The sequence below is a fragment of the Engystomops pustulosus genome, chromosome 4 (genome assembly GCF_040894005.1).
Source record: "Engystomops pustulosus chromosome 4, aEngPut4.maternal, whole genome shotgun sequence".
Classification (NCBI taxonomy): domain Eukaryota; kingdom Metazoa; phylum Chordata; class Amphibia; order Anura; family Leptodactylidae; genus Engystomops; species Engystomops pustulosus.
In genome coordinates, this window is record NC_092414.1 from 199,703,103 (window position 1) to 199,715,176 (window position 12,074).

The 12,074-nt window shown below is 47.8% G+C and overlaps 1 protein-coding gene and 1 long non-coding RNA gene across 4 annotated transcripts in view; one reads left to right on the forward strand and one right to left on the reverse strand.

The window, feature by feature from the left end:
* DPYSL2 (dihydropyrimidinase like 2) overlaps positions 1 to 12,074 on the reverse strand; it is a 50,946-nt gene that overhangs the window by 25,454 nt on the left and 13,418 nt on the right. The window contains exon 1 of one of the 3 annotated variants that reach the window (XM_072149391.1): positions 4,769 to 4,893. The exons of 1 other annotated variant lie outside the window; for it this stretch is intronic. In XM_072149391.1, coding sequence (XP_072005492.1) covers positions 4,769 to 4,828 — 60 coding nt within the window. In that variant the 5' untranslated portion in view covers positions 4,829 to 4,893. Of the gene's footprint in view, positions 1 to 1,510; positions 1,672 to 4,768; positions 4,894 to 12,074 lie in introns of those variants that run through there. One more of the 3 variants, XM_072149390.1, reaches the window with a different exon arrangement.
* LOC140128039 (uncharacterized) overlaps positions 1 to 12,074 on the forward strand; it is a 49,218-nt gene that overhangs the window by 12,603 nt on the left and 24,541 nt on the right. The window lies entirely within an intron of this gene.

Below are 12,074 nucleotides of genomic sequence, written 5' to 3' on the forward strand. Positions count from 1 at the left end.
GATACATAGTATATACCCTGTGCTGTATCACTACCCCCAACCACCCTGGACTGTGCCTCTACCCCATACAATATACAGCCTGTGCTCTACTACTACCCCCATCCTCTGATACATAGTATACACTGCTGTTCTGTACTACTATCCCCATCCTCTGATACACAGTATACACTGCTGTCCTGTACTACTATCCCCATCCTCTAATACACAGTATACACTGCTGCCCTGTACTACTATCCTCATCCTCTGATACATAGTATACACTGCTGTGCTGCACTACTATCCCCATCCTCTGATACATAGTATACACTGCTGTGCTGTACTACTATCCCCATCCTCTGATACACAGTATACACTGCTGCCCTGTACTACTATCCCCATCCTCTAATACACAGTATACACTGCTGCCATGTACTACTATCCCCATCCTCTGATACATAGTATACACTGCTGTGCTGCACTACTATCCCCATCCTCTGATACATAGTATACACTGCTGTGCTGTACTACTATCCCCATCCTCTGATACACAGTATACACTGCTGTTCTGTACTACTATCCCCATCCTCTGATACACAGTATACACTGCTGTCCTGTACTACTATCCCCATCCTCTAATACACAGTATACACTGCTGCCCTGTACTACTATCCCCATCCTCTAATACACAGTATACACTGCTGCCCTGTACTACTACCCCCATCCTCTGATACATAGTATACACTGCTGTGCTGCACTACTATCCCCATCCTCTGATACATAGTATACACTGTTGTGCTGCACTACTATCCCCATCCTCTGATACATAGTATACACTGCTGTGCTGTACTACTATCCCCATCCTCTGATACATAGTATACACTGTTGTGCTGTATCACTACCCCCAACCTCCCTGGACTGTTCCTCTACCCCATACAATATACAGCCTGTTCTGTACCACTACACCCATCCTCCCTGTGCTGTACCACCACAACCCTCATCTGATACACAGTATACAATCTTGTGTTGTACCACTACCCCCATCCTCTGATACATAGTATACACCTATACACCCCTGTGCTGTACCACTACCCCCATCCTCTGATACATAGTATACACCCCTGTGCTGTACCACTACCCCCATCCTCTGATACATAGTATACACCCCTGTGCTGTACCACTATCCCCATCCTCTGATACATAGTATACACCCCTGTGCTGTACCACTACCCCCATCCTCCGATACATAGTATACACCCCTGTGCTGTACCACTACCCCCATCCTCTGATATATAGTATACACCCCTGTGCTGTACCACTACCCCCATCCTCTGATATATAGTATACATCCCTGTGCTGTACCACTACCCCCATCCTCTGATACATAGTATACACCCCTGTGCTGTACCACTACCCCCATCATCTGATACATAGTATACACCCCTGTGCTGTACCACTACCCCCATCCTCTGATACACAGTGTGCACCTCCATCCCCCCGTGTTGTACCACCACCCCCATCCTCCGGCACTCACCGTGATGCGGGGGATGTTCTTCTTGCCCTGGTAGGACATGTCGGGGCTGCGGGGCACAGGACGGGTGTTCGGGCGGTGGAGGATGCGCTGCCCCCGGTCTCCCTCTTCCCTGGATGTAATAAAGGACTTGCAGCAGGCGCCAGTGCGCATGCTCCGCGCCACTCCCTGTCCTCATCCGAGGCAACATCTCCCGCGCCTCCCGATTGGTTGAGGCGGCAGCCGCTATGCAAATGAGGAGACTGGAGAATGGGCGGAGCCGCGGCGAAGGATGCAACCACTGCAATGCAGAACTGCCGAGACTGATGCGCTGCAATCCAGCGCCGCTGTGCTACGGGGGGGGGGGGATTATGGGGGGAAGAGCTGTCACCTCTCCTGTCACACTGCAATCCAGCGCCACTGTGCTAGGGGGAAGAGAGAGAGCTGTCACCTCTCCTGCCACACTGCAATCCATCGCCGCCGTGCTGGGGGGGGGGGAAGAGAGAGAGCTGTCACCTCTCCTGCCACACTGCAATCCAGCGCCGCTGTGCTACGGGGGGAGTTATGGGGGGAAGAGCTGTCACCTCTCCTGTCACACTGCAATCCAGCGCCGCTGTGCTAGGGGGGGGGGGGGGAAGAGCTGTCACCTCTCCTGTCACACTGCAATCTAGCGCCGCTGTGCTAGGGGGGGGGAAGAGAGAGAGCTGTCACCTCTCCTGCCACACTGCAATCCAGCGCCACTGTGCTAGGGGGAAGAGAGAGCTGTCACCTCTCCTGCCACACTGCAATCCAGCGCCACTGTGCTAGGGGGGAGAGGGCTGTCACCTCTCCTGTCACACTGCGCTGTGCTAGGGGGGAGAGAGAGCTGTCACATCTAATGTCACACTGCAATCCAGCGCTGCTGTGCTAGGGGGAGAGCGCTGTCCCTCGCCATCCCCTGCGCTGACACAGGCTGTAACTGAAGCTGCATGATGCATGTTCCGCACAGAGAAATGTCCACTACCAAAATAAAAATGCAGACATGCAGGTGACCTGTTCAGCCTCCTGATATGTCATGAAATAACAATTATGGAGCATCCTCTCTTATAACTCTATGCTGTGCTGCACATTTATTACTCCCCCGGGAAATATACAGGTTATTAATATACAGGCGGTCCCCTACTTAAGAACACCTGACTTACATACGACCCCTAGTTACAAACGGACCTCTGGATATTGGTAATTTATTGTACTTTAGTCCTAGGCTACAATAAACAGCTAGAACAATTATCACAAGTGTCTGTAATGAAGCTTTAGTGTTAATATTGATTCTTATGACAACCCAACATTTTTAAAATCCAATTGTCACAGAGACCAAAAAAGTTCTGGCTGGGATTACAATGATAAAATATACAGTTCCGACTTACATACAAATTCAACTTAAGAACAAACCTACAGACCCTATCTTGTATGTAACCCGGGGACTGCCTGTAGTAAAGTGGGTCTGATACTGCACTGATGGTGTATAACAGTGCAGCTGCACTCCCACCTGGTAACACCCAGCTGTCCATTTGTAATGAAATGTACAAGAGGAAAGGCAGAGCACAGAATCATAAGAAGATATTGTATGTTTATTTATGGGGCAGAGTTATTTGTATCAGGCTGTACTATCAGTAAGGGGGACAAATACAAAATATAAAATCTACAGTGATCAGGAGACCCTGCCCATGAGGCCTCGTAATCTATATGGGGGGGGGGGGGGTATAGGTGATGTGTCGTCCACGAAAGAGCCGGCTCTTGCCAGTAAACCGATGGCTCACTTAACTCCGCCCCTAATCGACTGCCCACGCCCCCTTTAACCCGATTTGGGGGGGGGGGGGGTTCTGCCGTATTTTCAGTACCCCAAGCTATAGCATCATGGGTAAATTTGCTAACAAAAGTGAATTCCTTCTGGACTCCAGAACCAACAGATGTTATAGAGGAGTTTTCACTAACATCATCAACCAAAACTCTTTGTAATGTTGAACTGCTTAAAGGGGTTGTCCACTTACAGCAAATAATTGATATTGGTTGTGTCTTGAAAAGTTAAACAATTTTCCAATATAGTTCATCACTTCCTCACGGGTTTCTAGATCTCTGCTTGCTGTCCTTCTATAGGAAGCCTCATCGTTTATTTCCAGAGGATAGAGATCTGTCCGTGGTCATGTGATTACTCTCAGCTCATGCACCTGTGTGACATCACATGACCATGGACAGGTTTCTATTCTTTGGTGGAGCTTCCTACAGAATGACAGCAAGCAGAGATCTAGAAAACCATGAGGAATTGATACAGAAGGTACATGTCCGTGATCACACCTTCTGCTAGTATGGCACTCATAACGCAATGCCAGCGCGCGTTCACATGTTGCACTTTGATTGCGTTTTCATTGCGTTTAAAACGCATTACAACAGCTGAGGAGGGGTGATTTGCCTAATTACATTACTGTTTACATTTGTTAGCACGATGTTAACGCATGTGTTAACAAATGTTAATAGTAATGTAATTAGGCAAATCTTTACCGTGATCTGTTTGGTACTAACCCTGGGACCCCACAAATCAGCAAGTTATTCCCTGTCCTATTCCCTTGTTATTGCTGGACAACCCCTACTGGTTTTTACTCTTCACCTTCCAAAAGCCCAAAACTTTTTACACATCTGTACTATTCCAGGGAATGTACGGGAAAACAATGGAGCAGAAACCACAAAAACTGCAGCTGCTCCGCTGTTCTTACACGCAGATGACACCTCCCCCTTATTTTTTTGGTCGGTTCTGTTACCTTTCAAACAAAATGGAAATCTTTTTTTTTAAAAAAAAGTGTTTGCTGTCGCACCATATTCTGGCCTCCGGATCTCTCTCATATTTTCATATACAGATCCGGTGTAAGGTCTCGTTTTTTGCGGTATGAGATGACATTTTTATTGCCATCTTTCTGGGGACTTTCTGGCCTATTTTTTTAAGGGTGCAGTCACACATCCTGTCTAACACATGCCTTTAAAAATGCATTGCAACAGCTGAAAAGAGATTTACCTAATTAAACAGCTTTTAACACTTGCATTTACAAAAAGCTAATTTTACCAGTTGTGTTAACATTGTGTTAACAAACACGTGCATTAACGGTTGCATTTTGTGAACACATGTTAACAACTATTTAATTAGGCAAACATCTCTCTAAGCCGGTGCAATGAGTTAGACGTGACATATAACTGCACCCTCATGGGCAGTACGCCCCCGTGTTCTCCCCCTTCCTCATTTTTTTTCCTCACCTCACAGTCAGCCGCCATGTGCACTGCCTTCTCCTGCAGGTCATGTGATAATGACATCATCGCAGGTCCTAGAGCCTCCAGCTAGTAATATCCGTCTAGGTGGTGACAGGACCTGAATGATGTCATTTCAGGTCCTGCAGGGAAAAGCAGTTGAGGGGAGGGGCATCAATCTATCTTTTTTTCTCCTTTTTTAGCGTTTTTGCGACTTTTGCTGCCGTTTTGCAAACTGTGCCATGTTTCTTTTCTCAGTGTTGCGATTGATTTGTCATTAGTTTCCAGATGATTGACATTAAAAATCCATTAAGAAAAAAGTCTTGACACTCCCCTCCTGGTTTGGACATCCATAACTGCATGTATAAACAGAATGTGTGAACACACCCTAAAAGCCTTTATGATGGCTTTCCTCAGGGTGCTGTCACACTGTGGGGGACATTTACTTAAAGTGTCGGTGTCTGCATTGGCTTTGTTACCGACCTGCTCTCGGGAAGAAGACACACATTTAATATTGTAGAGCTGTGCAGAGACATTTCTGGCGCCGAGACCATTTTCTGTCCCCGAGACCATTTTCTGTCCCTGGGACCAAAATCTGTCCCGAGCACCAGAAATGTGTCCAACAGTCCCTGCTAGACCAGTTTTCTTTTGGTCTACTTTCCGCCAGTTTACAAGGGCTGCGACACATATTAATTCTGTCTGAGTTTCCACTCCGCCAAAGCCACGCCCCTTTTCGGAGAAGAGTCGGAGCAGGCGGAAAAAGTCATTTTTTCTGTCCCCGCCAGCTAATAAATAGGTCTGAGAGTAGAACATGTGGTGAGAGCGCCACAAAACTGGCGGAAACGCCATAGTAAATGTCCCCCATTGCGTTTTGAAACCCTTTACAACAGCTGAGGAGAGGGGATTTGCCTAATTACATTACTATTTACATTTGTTAATGCAATATTACTGCATGTATTTAAAAAAAACGCACATGTAAAGACATTACAGGCAGTCCCCGGGTTACATACAAGATAGGGTCTGGAGGTTTGTTCTTAAGTTGAATTTGTATGCAAGTCGAAACTGTATATTTTATAATTGAAGTTCTAGACAATTTTTTTTCTTTGGCCCCAGTGACAATTGGAGTTTAAAATTTTTGCTGTAATTAGACCAAGGATTATTAATAAAGCTTCATTACAGACACCTTACAGCTGATCATTTCAGTCTGGGACTATAGTAAAGCTTCCAGAAAGCTTCACCAGAGGTCACAGTGAGCAGAAGGGTCCGTCTGTAACTATGGGTTGTCTGTAAGTCGGGTGTCCTTAAGTAGGGGACCGCCTGTATAAACAAATGTGTTAACATCACATTTTTATGATACGTTTTGTAAACACAAATGTTAACAGTAATGTAATTAGGCAAATCTCTCATCAGCTGTTGTTATGCATTTCAAAACACAATGAAAGTGCAACTAAAACGCAACATGTGAACGTGGCCTAAAGGATTTTTGGTACTTGGGCGCTGGTACTATGCTGGACTTGCAGTAGATCGAGACATTTCTGTGAAATTTGACAAAAAAAAAGAAAGAATGGGCTCTACTGCCAAAAAAATGATAAATTTGGCTGGGTAAAAAAAACACATAAATAAGCACCAGACAAAATAAAACTATGCCCCCTGTGTGTTTAATGCACACTTTTCATTGTGTTCTTGCTGTGATGGTGACATTAGTAAGCAGCTCCTAGAGCAATTTTTTTTTAAAATTTTTTTTTAGGTCCTCTTTAGGGCGCATTCAAATGATGCGTCGCATTGTGTTTCTGTCGCATTCCATTGGCTTCAGCCTTGATTACATGCTAAGGTTACATTGCGTCTCCATTGCATCTGCTAAAATGCAATGTAACCTCAGCATGTGATCAAGGCTGAAGCCAGAGGGCGCGTTCACACGTTGCGTTTTGATTGCATTTTCATTGCGTTTGAAACGCATATACAACAGCTGATGAGAGGTGATTTGCCTAATTACATTGCCATTTACGTTTGTAAACGCAATGTTAACGCATGCGAGTGATGTCACACATGGCGTATATACGTCCCCCATACGTTCGTGTGAATGTAGCCCTAAGGGCAGGGGTGCACCACGCATCATACGATATGAGAATGATGGGGGTTGGGGCATCCTCGCTACCCCAGTATTAGCAGTGTTACATTGCTAGCTTTATCTGAACCCTCCAATATATCAGATTAGGGATTTGCTGTGTATAGGTTTATATCTATATACCCATTAGTAAGCCCCGCCCTAATTACACCGCAAGCTAATAGCCAGAGACCGCTCCTCACTCATTAGAGACTGCACGACAAGCAGAAACAGGATTATGTCCTCCATTATCATCTATTATGTGTCCATTACATCAGCGAGAACTAGGCAGGATAACCATAATGAGGAGGATGCTAGTTCTATACATTATTTACATAGGTGACACTTGTAGGATTTTAGCAGTCTCATCACTTATAGAAGACACTAATAGTAGACACTACAAACATAAGACAAGACGGCCTCATACAGCATCCGATGTGTCTGATGATGTGGTGTATCGGAATATACATCCTTATTCCGTGCAAGCAGAGCCTTTTCCATAAGGTGCGGTCACACGGACGGGCACAGCCTGATCGCATATATATACGTTTCCAATGAAACGGCCGAGCCCCATCCCGGGCATTTGCATTGCGTGAGCGCACCCGTACAGGACATGTATTTGCTGCATTATACAGCAGACACCTGGAATTGGTGTGTAACCTTTTAGGTGCCAAAGTTGGTCCTTAAAATTAAAAAGTAAAAAAGTACCAATTCAAATACCCTAGAAAGCACAGACACATACATAAATTAATGAAAACATTCACATGTCAGGTATCCCCACATGCCAATATACCTGGTCTATCAAAATATAACAATCATTATACGACAACCGTTATGTGTTGAACCCTGTAATGAAACTAAAATACTTTTTCAATATTTTCCCACCAATAAAAATTTTTATTAAAATTGATCAAAAGTTAGTACCGTTCGTCCCACACCTCACACAGTTACATTCACCCAAGTGTGAAAAAGAATATGGTGTGCTGGGACCTGTAGTTCTCCGGTGCTGTGGGGTATGATGGCACTAGTAGTTCTCCAGTTCTGTGTGTGTGGTGGGGTAAGATAGTACTGTAGTTCTCCAGTTCTGTGTGTGTGTGTGATGGGGTATGATGGGACTGGTAGTTCTCCAGTGCTGTGTGTGTGTGTGGTGGGGTATGATGGGACAGGTAGTTCTCCAGTGCTGTGTGTGTGGTGGGGAAAGATAGGACTGTAGTTCTCCAGTTCTGTGTGTGTGGTGGGGTATGATGGGACTGGTAGTTCTCCAGTGCTGTGTGGTGGGGTATGATAGGACTGGTAGTTCTCCAGTGCTGTGTGTGTGGTGGGGTATGATAGGACTGGTAGTTCTCCAGTGCTGTGTGTGTATGGTGGGGTATGATGGGACTGGTAGTTCTCCAGTGCTGTGTGTGTGGTGGGGTATGATGGGACTGGTAGTTCTCCAGTGCTGTGTGGTGGCGTATGATAGGACTGGTAGTTCTCCAGTGCTGTGTGTGTGGTGGGGTATGATGGGACTGGTAGTTCTCCAGTGCTGTGTGTGTGTGGTGGGGTAAGATGGGACAGGTAGCTCTACAGTGCTGTGTGTGTGGTGGGGAAAGATAGGACTGTAGTTCTCCAGTTCTGTGTGTGTGTGGTGGGGTATGATGGGACTGGTAGTTCTCCAGTGCTGTGTGTGTGTGTTGTGGGGTATGATGGGACAGGTAGTTCTCCAGTGCTGTGTGGTGGGGTATGATAGGACTGGTAGTTCTCCAGTGCTGTGTGTGTGTGATGGGGTATGATAGGACAGGTAGTTCTCCAGTGCTGTGTGTGTGGTGGGGTATGATGGGACTGGTAGTTCTCCAGTGCTGTGTGTGTGGTGAGGTATGATGGGACTGGTAGTTCTGCAGTGCTGTGTGTGTGGTGGGGTATGATGGGACAGGTAGTTCTCCAGTGCTGTGTGTGTGGTGGGGTATGATGGGACTGGTAGTTCTCCAGTGCTGTGTGTGTGGTGGGGTATGATGGGACTGGTAGTTCTCCAGTGCTGTGCATTTGGTGGGGTATGATGGGACTGGTAGTTCTCCAGTGCTGTGTGTGTGGTGGGGTATGATAGGACTGGTAGTTCTCCAGTGCTGTGTGTGTGGTGGGGTATGATGGGACTGGTGGTTCTCTAGTGCTGTGTGTGGTGGGGTATGATGGGACAGGTAGTTCTCCAGTGCTGTGTATGTGTGTGTGTGGGGTATGATGGGACAGGTAGTTCTCCAGTGCTGTGTGTGTGGTGGGGTATGATGGGACAGGTAATTCTCCAGTGCTGTGTGTGTGGTGGGGTATGATGGGACAGGTAGTTCTCCAGTGCTGTGTGTGTGTGGTGGGGTATGATGGGACAGGTAGTTCTCCAGTGCTGTGTGTGTGGTGGGGTATGATGGGACTGGTAGTTCTCCAGTGCTGTGTGTGTGTGGTAAGGTATGATGGGAATGGTAGTTCTCCAGTGCTGTGTGTGAAGGGGTATGATAGGACAGGTAGTTCTCCAGTGCTGTGTGTGTGGTGGGGTATGATGGGACTGGTAGTTCTCCAGTGCTGTGTGTGTGTGGTGGGGTATGATGGGACAGGTAGTTCTCCAGTGCTGTGTGTTTGTGTGTGTGTGGGGTATGATGGGACAGGTAGTTCTCCAGTGCTGTGTGTGTGGTGGGGTATGATGGGACTGGTAGTTCTCCAGTGCTGTGTGTGTGTGTGGTGGGGTATGATGGGACTGGTAGTTCTCCAGTGCTGTGTGTGTGTGGTGGGGTATGATGGGACTGGTAGTTCTCCAGTTCTGTGTGTGTGGTGGGGTATGATGGGACAGGTAGTTCTCCAGTGCTGTGTGTGTGATGAGGTATGATGGGACAGGTAGTTCTCCAGTGCTGTGTGTGTGATGAGGTATGATGGGAATGGTAGTTCTCCAGTGCTGTGTGTGTGATGGGGTATGATAGCACAGGTAGTTCTCCAGTGCTGTGTGTGTGGTGGGGTATGATGGGACAGGAAGTTCTCCAGTGCTGTGTGTGATGGGGTATGATGGGACTGGTAGTTCTCCAGTGCTGTGTGTGTGTGTGGTGGGGTATGATGGGACAGGTAGTTCTCCAGTGCTGTGTGTGGTAGGGTATGATGGGACAGGTAGTTCTCCACTGCTGTGTGTGATGGGGTATGATGGGACTGGTAGTTCTCCAGTGCTGTGTGTGTGGTGGGGTATGATTGGACTGTAGTTCTCCAGTGCTGTGTGGTGGGGTATGAGAGGACTGGTAGTTCTCCAGTGCTGTGTGTGTGGTGGGGTATGATGGGACAGGTAGTTCTCCAGTGCTGTGTGTGATGGGGTATGAGAGGACTGGTAGTTCTCCAGTGCTGTGTGTGATGGTGTATGATGGGACTGGTAGTTCTCCAGTGCTGTGTGGTGGGGTATGAGAGGACTGGTAGTTCTCCAGTGCTGTGTGTGTGGTGGGTTATGATGGGACAGGTAGTTCTCCAGTGCTGTGTGTGGTGGGGTATGATGGGACAGGTAGTTCTCCAGTGCTGTGTGTGTGGTGGGGTATGATTGGACTGTAGTTCTCCAGTGCTGTGTATGTGGTTGGGTATGATGGGACAGGTAGTTCTCCAGTGCTGTGTGTGATGGGGTAAGAGAGGACTGGTAGTTCTCCAGTGCTGTGTGTGTGGTGGGGTATGATGGGACAGGTAGTTCTCCAGTGCTGTGTGTGTGGTTGGGTATGATGGGACAGGTAGTTCTCCAGTGCTGTGTGTGATGGGGTAAGAAAGGACTGGTAGTTCTCCAGTGCTGTGTGTGGTGGGGTATGATGGGACAGGTAGTTCTCCAGTGCTGTGTGTGATGGGGTATGAGAGGACTGGTAGTTCTCCAGTGCTGTGTGTGGTGGGGTATGATGGGACAGGTAGTTCTCCAGTGCTGTGTGTGGTGGGGTATGATGGGACAGGTAGTTCTCCAGTGCTGTGTGTGATGGGGTATGATGGGACTGGTAGTTCTCCGGTGCTGTGTGTGTGTGGGGTATGATTGGACAGGTAGTTCTCCAGTGCTGTGTGCGTGGTAGGGTATGATGTGACAGGTAGTTCTCCAGTGCTGTGTGTGATGGGGTATGAGAGGACTGGTAGTTCTCCAGTGCTGTGTGTGATGGGGTATGATGGGACTGGTAGTTCTCCAGTGCTGTGTGGTGGGGTATGAGAGGACTGGTAGTTCTCCAGTGCTGTGTGTGTGGTGGGGTATGATGGGACAGATAGTTCTCCAGTGCTGTGTGTGGTGGGGTATGATGGGACAGGTAGTTCTCCAGTGCTGTGTGTGTGGTGGGGTATGATTGGACTTTAGTTCTCCAGTGCTGTGTGGTGGGGTATGAGAGGACTGGTAGTTCTCCAGTGCTGTGTGTGTGGTTGGGTATGATGGGACAGGTAGTTCTCCAGTGCTGTGTGATGGGGTAAGAGAGGACTGGTAGTTCTCCAGTGCTGTGTGTGTGGTGGGGTATGATGGGACAGGTAGTTCTCCAGTGCTGTGTGTGATGGGGTATGAGAGGACTGGTAGTTCTCCAGTGCTGTGTGTGATGGGGTAAGATGGGACTGGTAGTTCTCCAGTGCTGGGTGTGTGGTGGGGTATGATTGGACTGTAGTTCTCCAGTGCTGTGTGGTGGGGTATGAGAGGACTGGTAGTTCTCCAGTGCTGTGTGTGTGGTGGGGTATGATGGGACAGGTAGTTCTCCAGTGCTGTGTGTGGTTGGGTATGATGGGACAGGTAGTTCTCCAGTGCTGTTTGTGATGGGGTAAGAGAGGACTGGTAGTTCTCCAGTGCTGTGTGTGTGTAGTGGGGTATGATGGGACTGGTAGTTCTCCAGTGCTATGTGTGTGGTGGGGTATGATGGGACAGGTAGTTCTCCAGTGCTGTGTGTGATGGGGTAAGAGAGGACTGGTAGTTCTCCAGTGCTGTGTATGTGGTGGGGTATGATGGGATAGGTAGTTCTCCAGTGCTGTGTGTGATGGGGTATGAGAGGACTGGTAGTTCTCCAGTGCTGTGTGTGTGGTGGGGTATGATGGGAATGGTAGTTCTCCAGTGCTGTGTGTGTGGTGGGGAATGATGGGACAGGTAGGTCTTCAGTGCTGTGTGTGGTGGGGTATGATGGGACAGGTAGTTCTCCAGTGCTGTGTGTGTGGTGGGGTATGATTGGACTGTAGTTCTCCAGTGCTGTGTATGTGGTTGGGTATGATGGGACAGGTAGT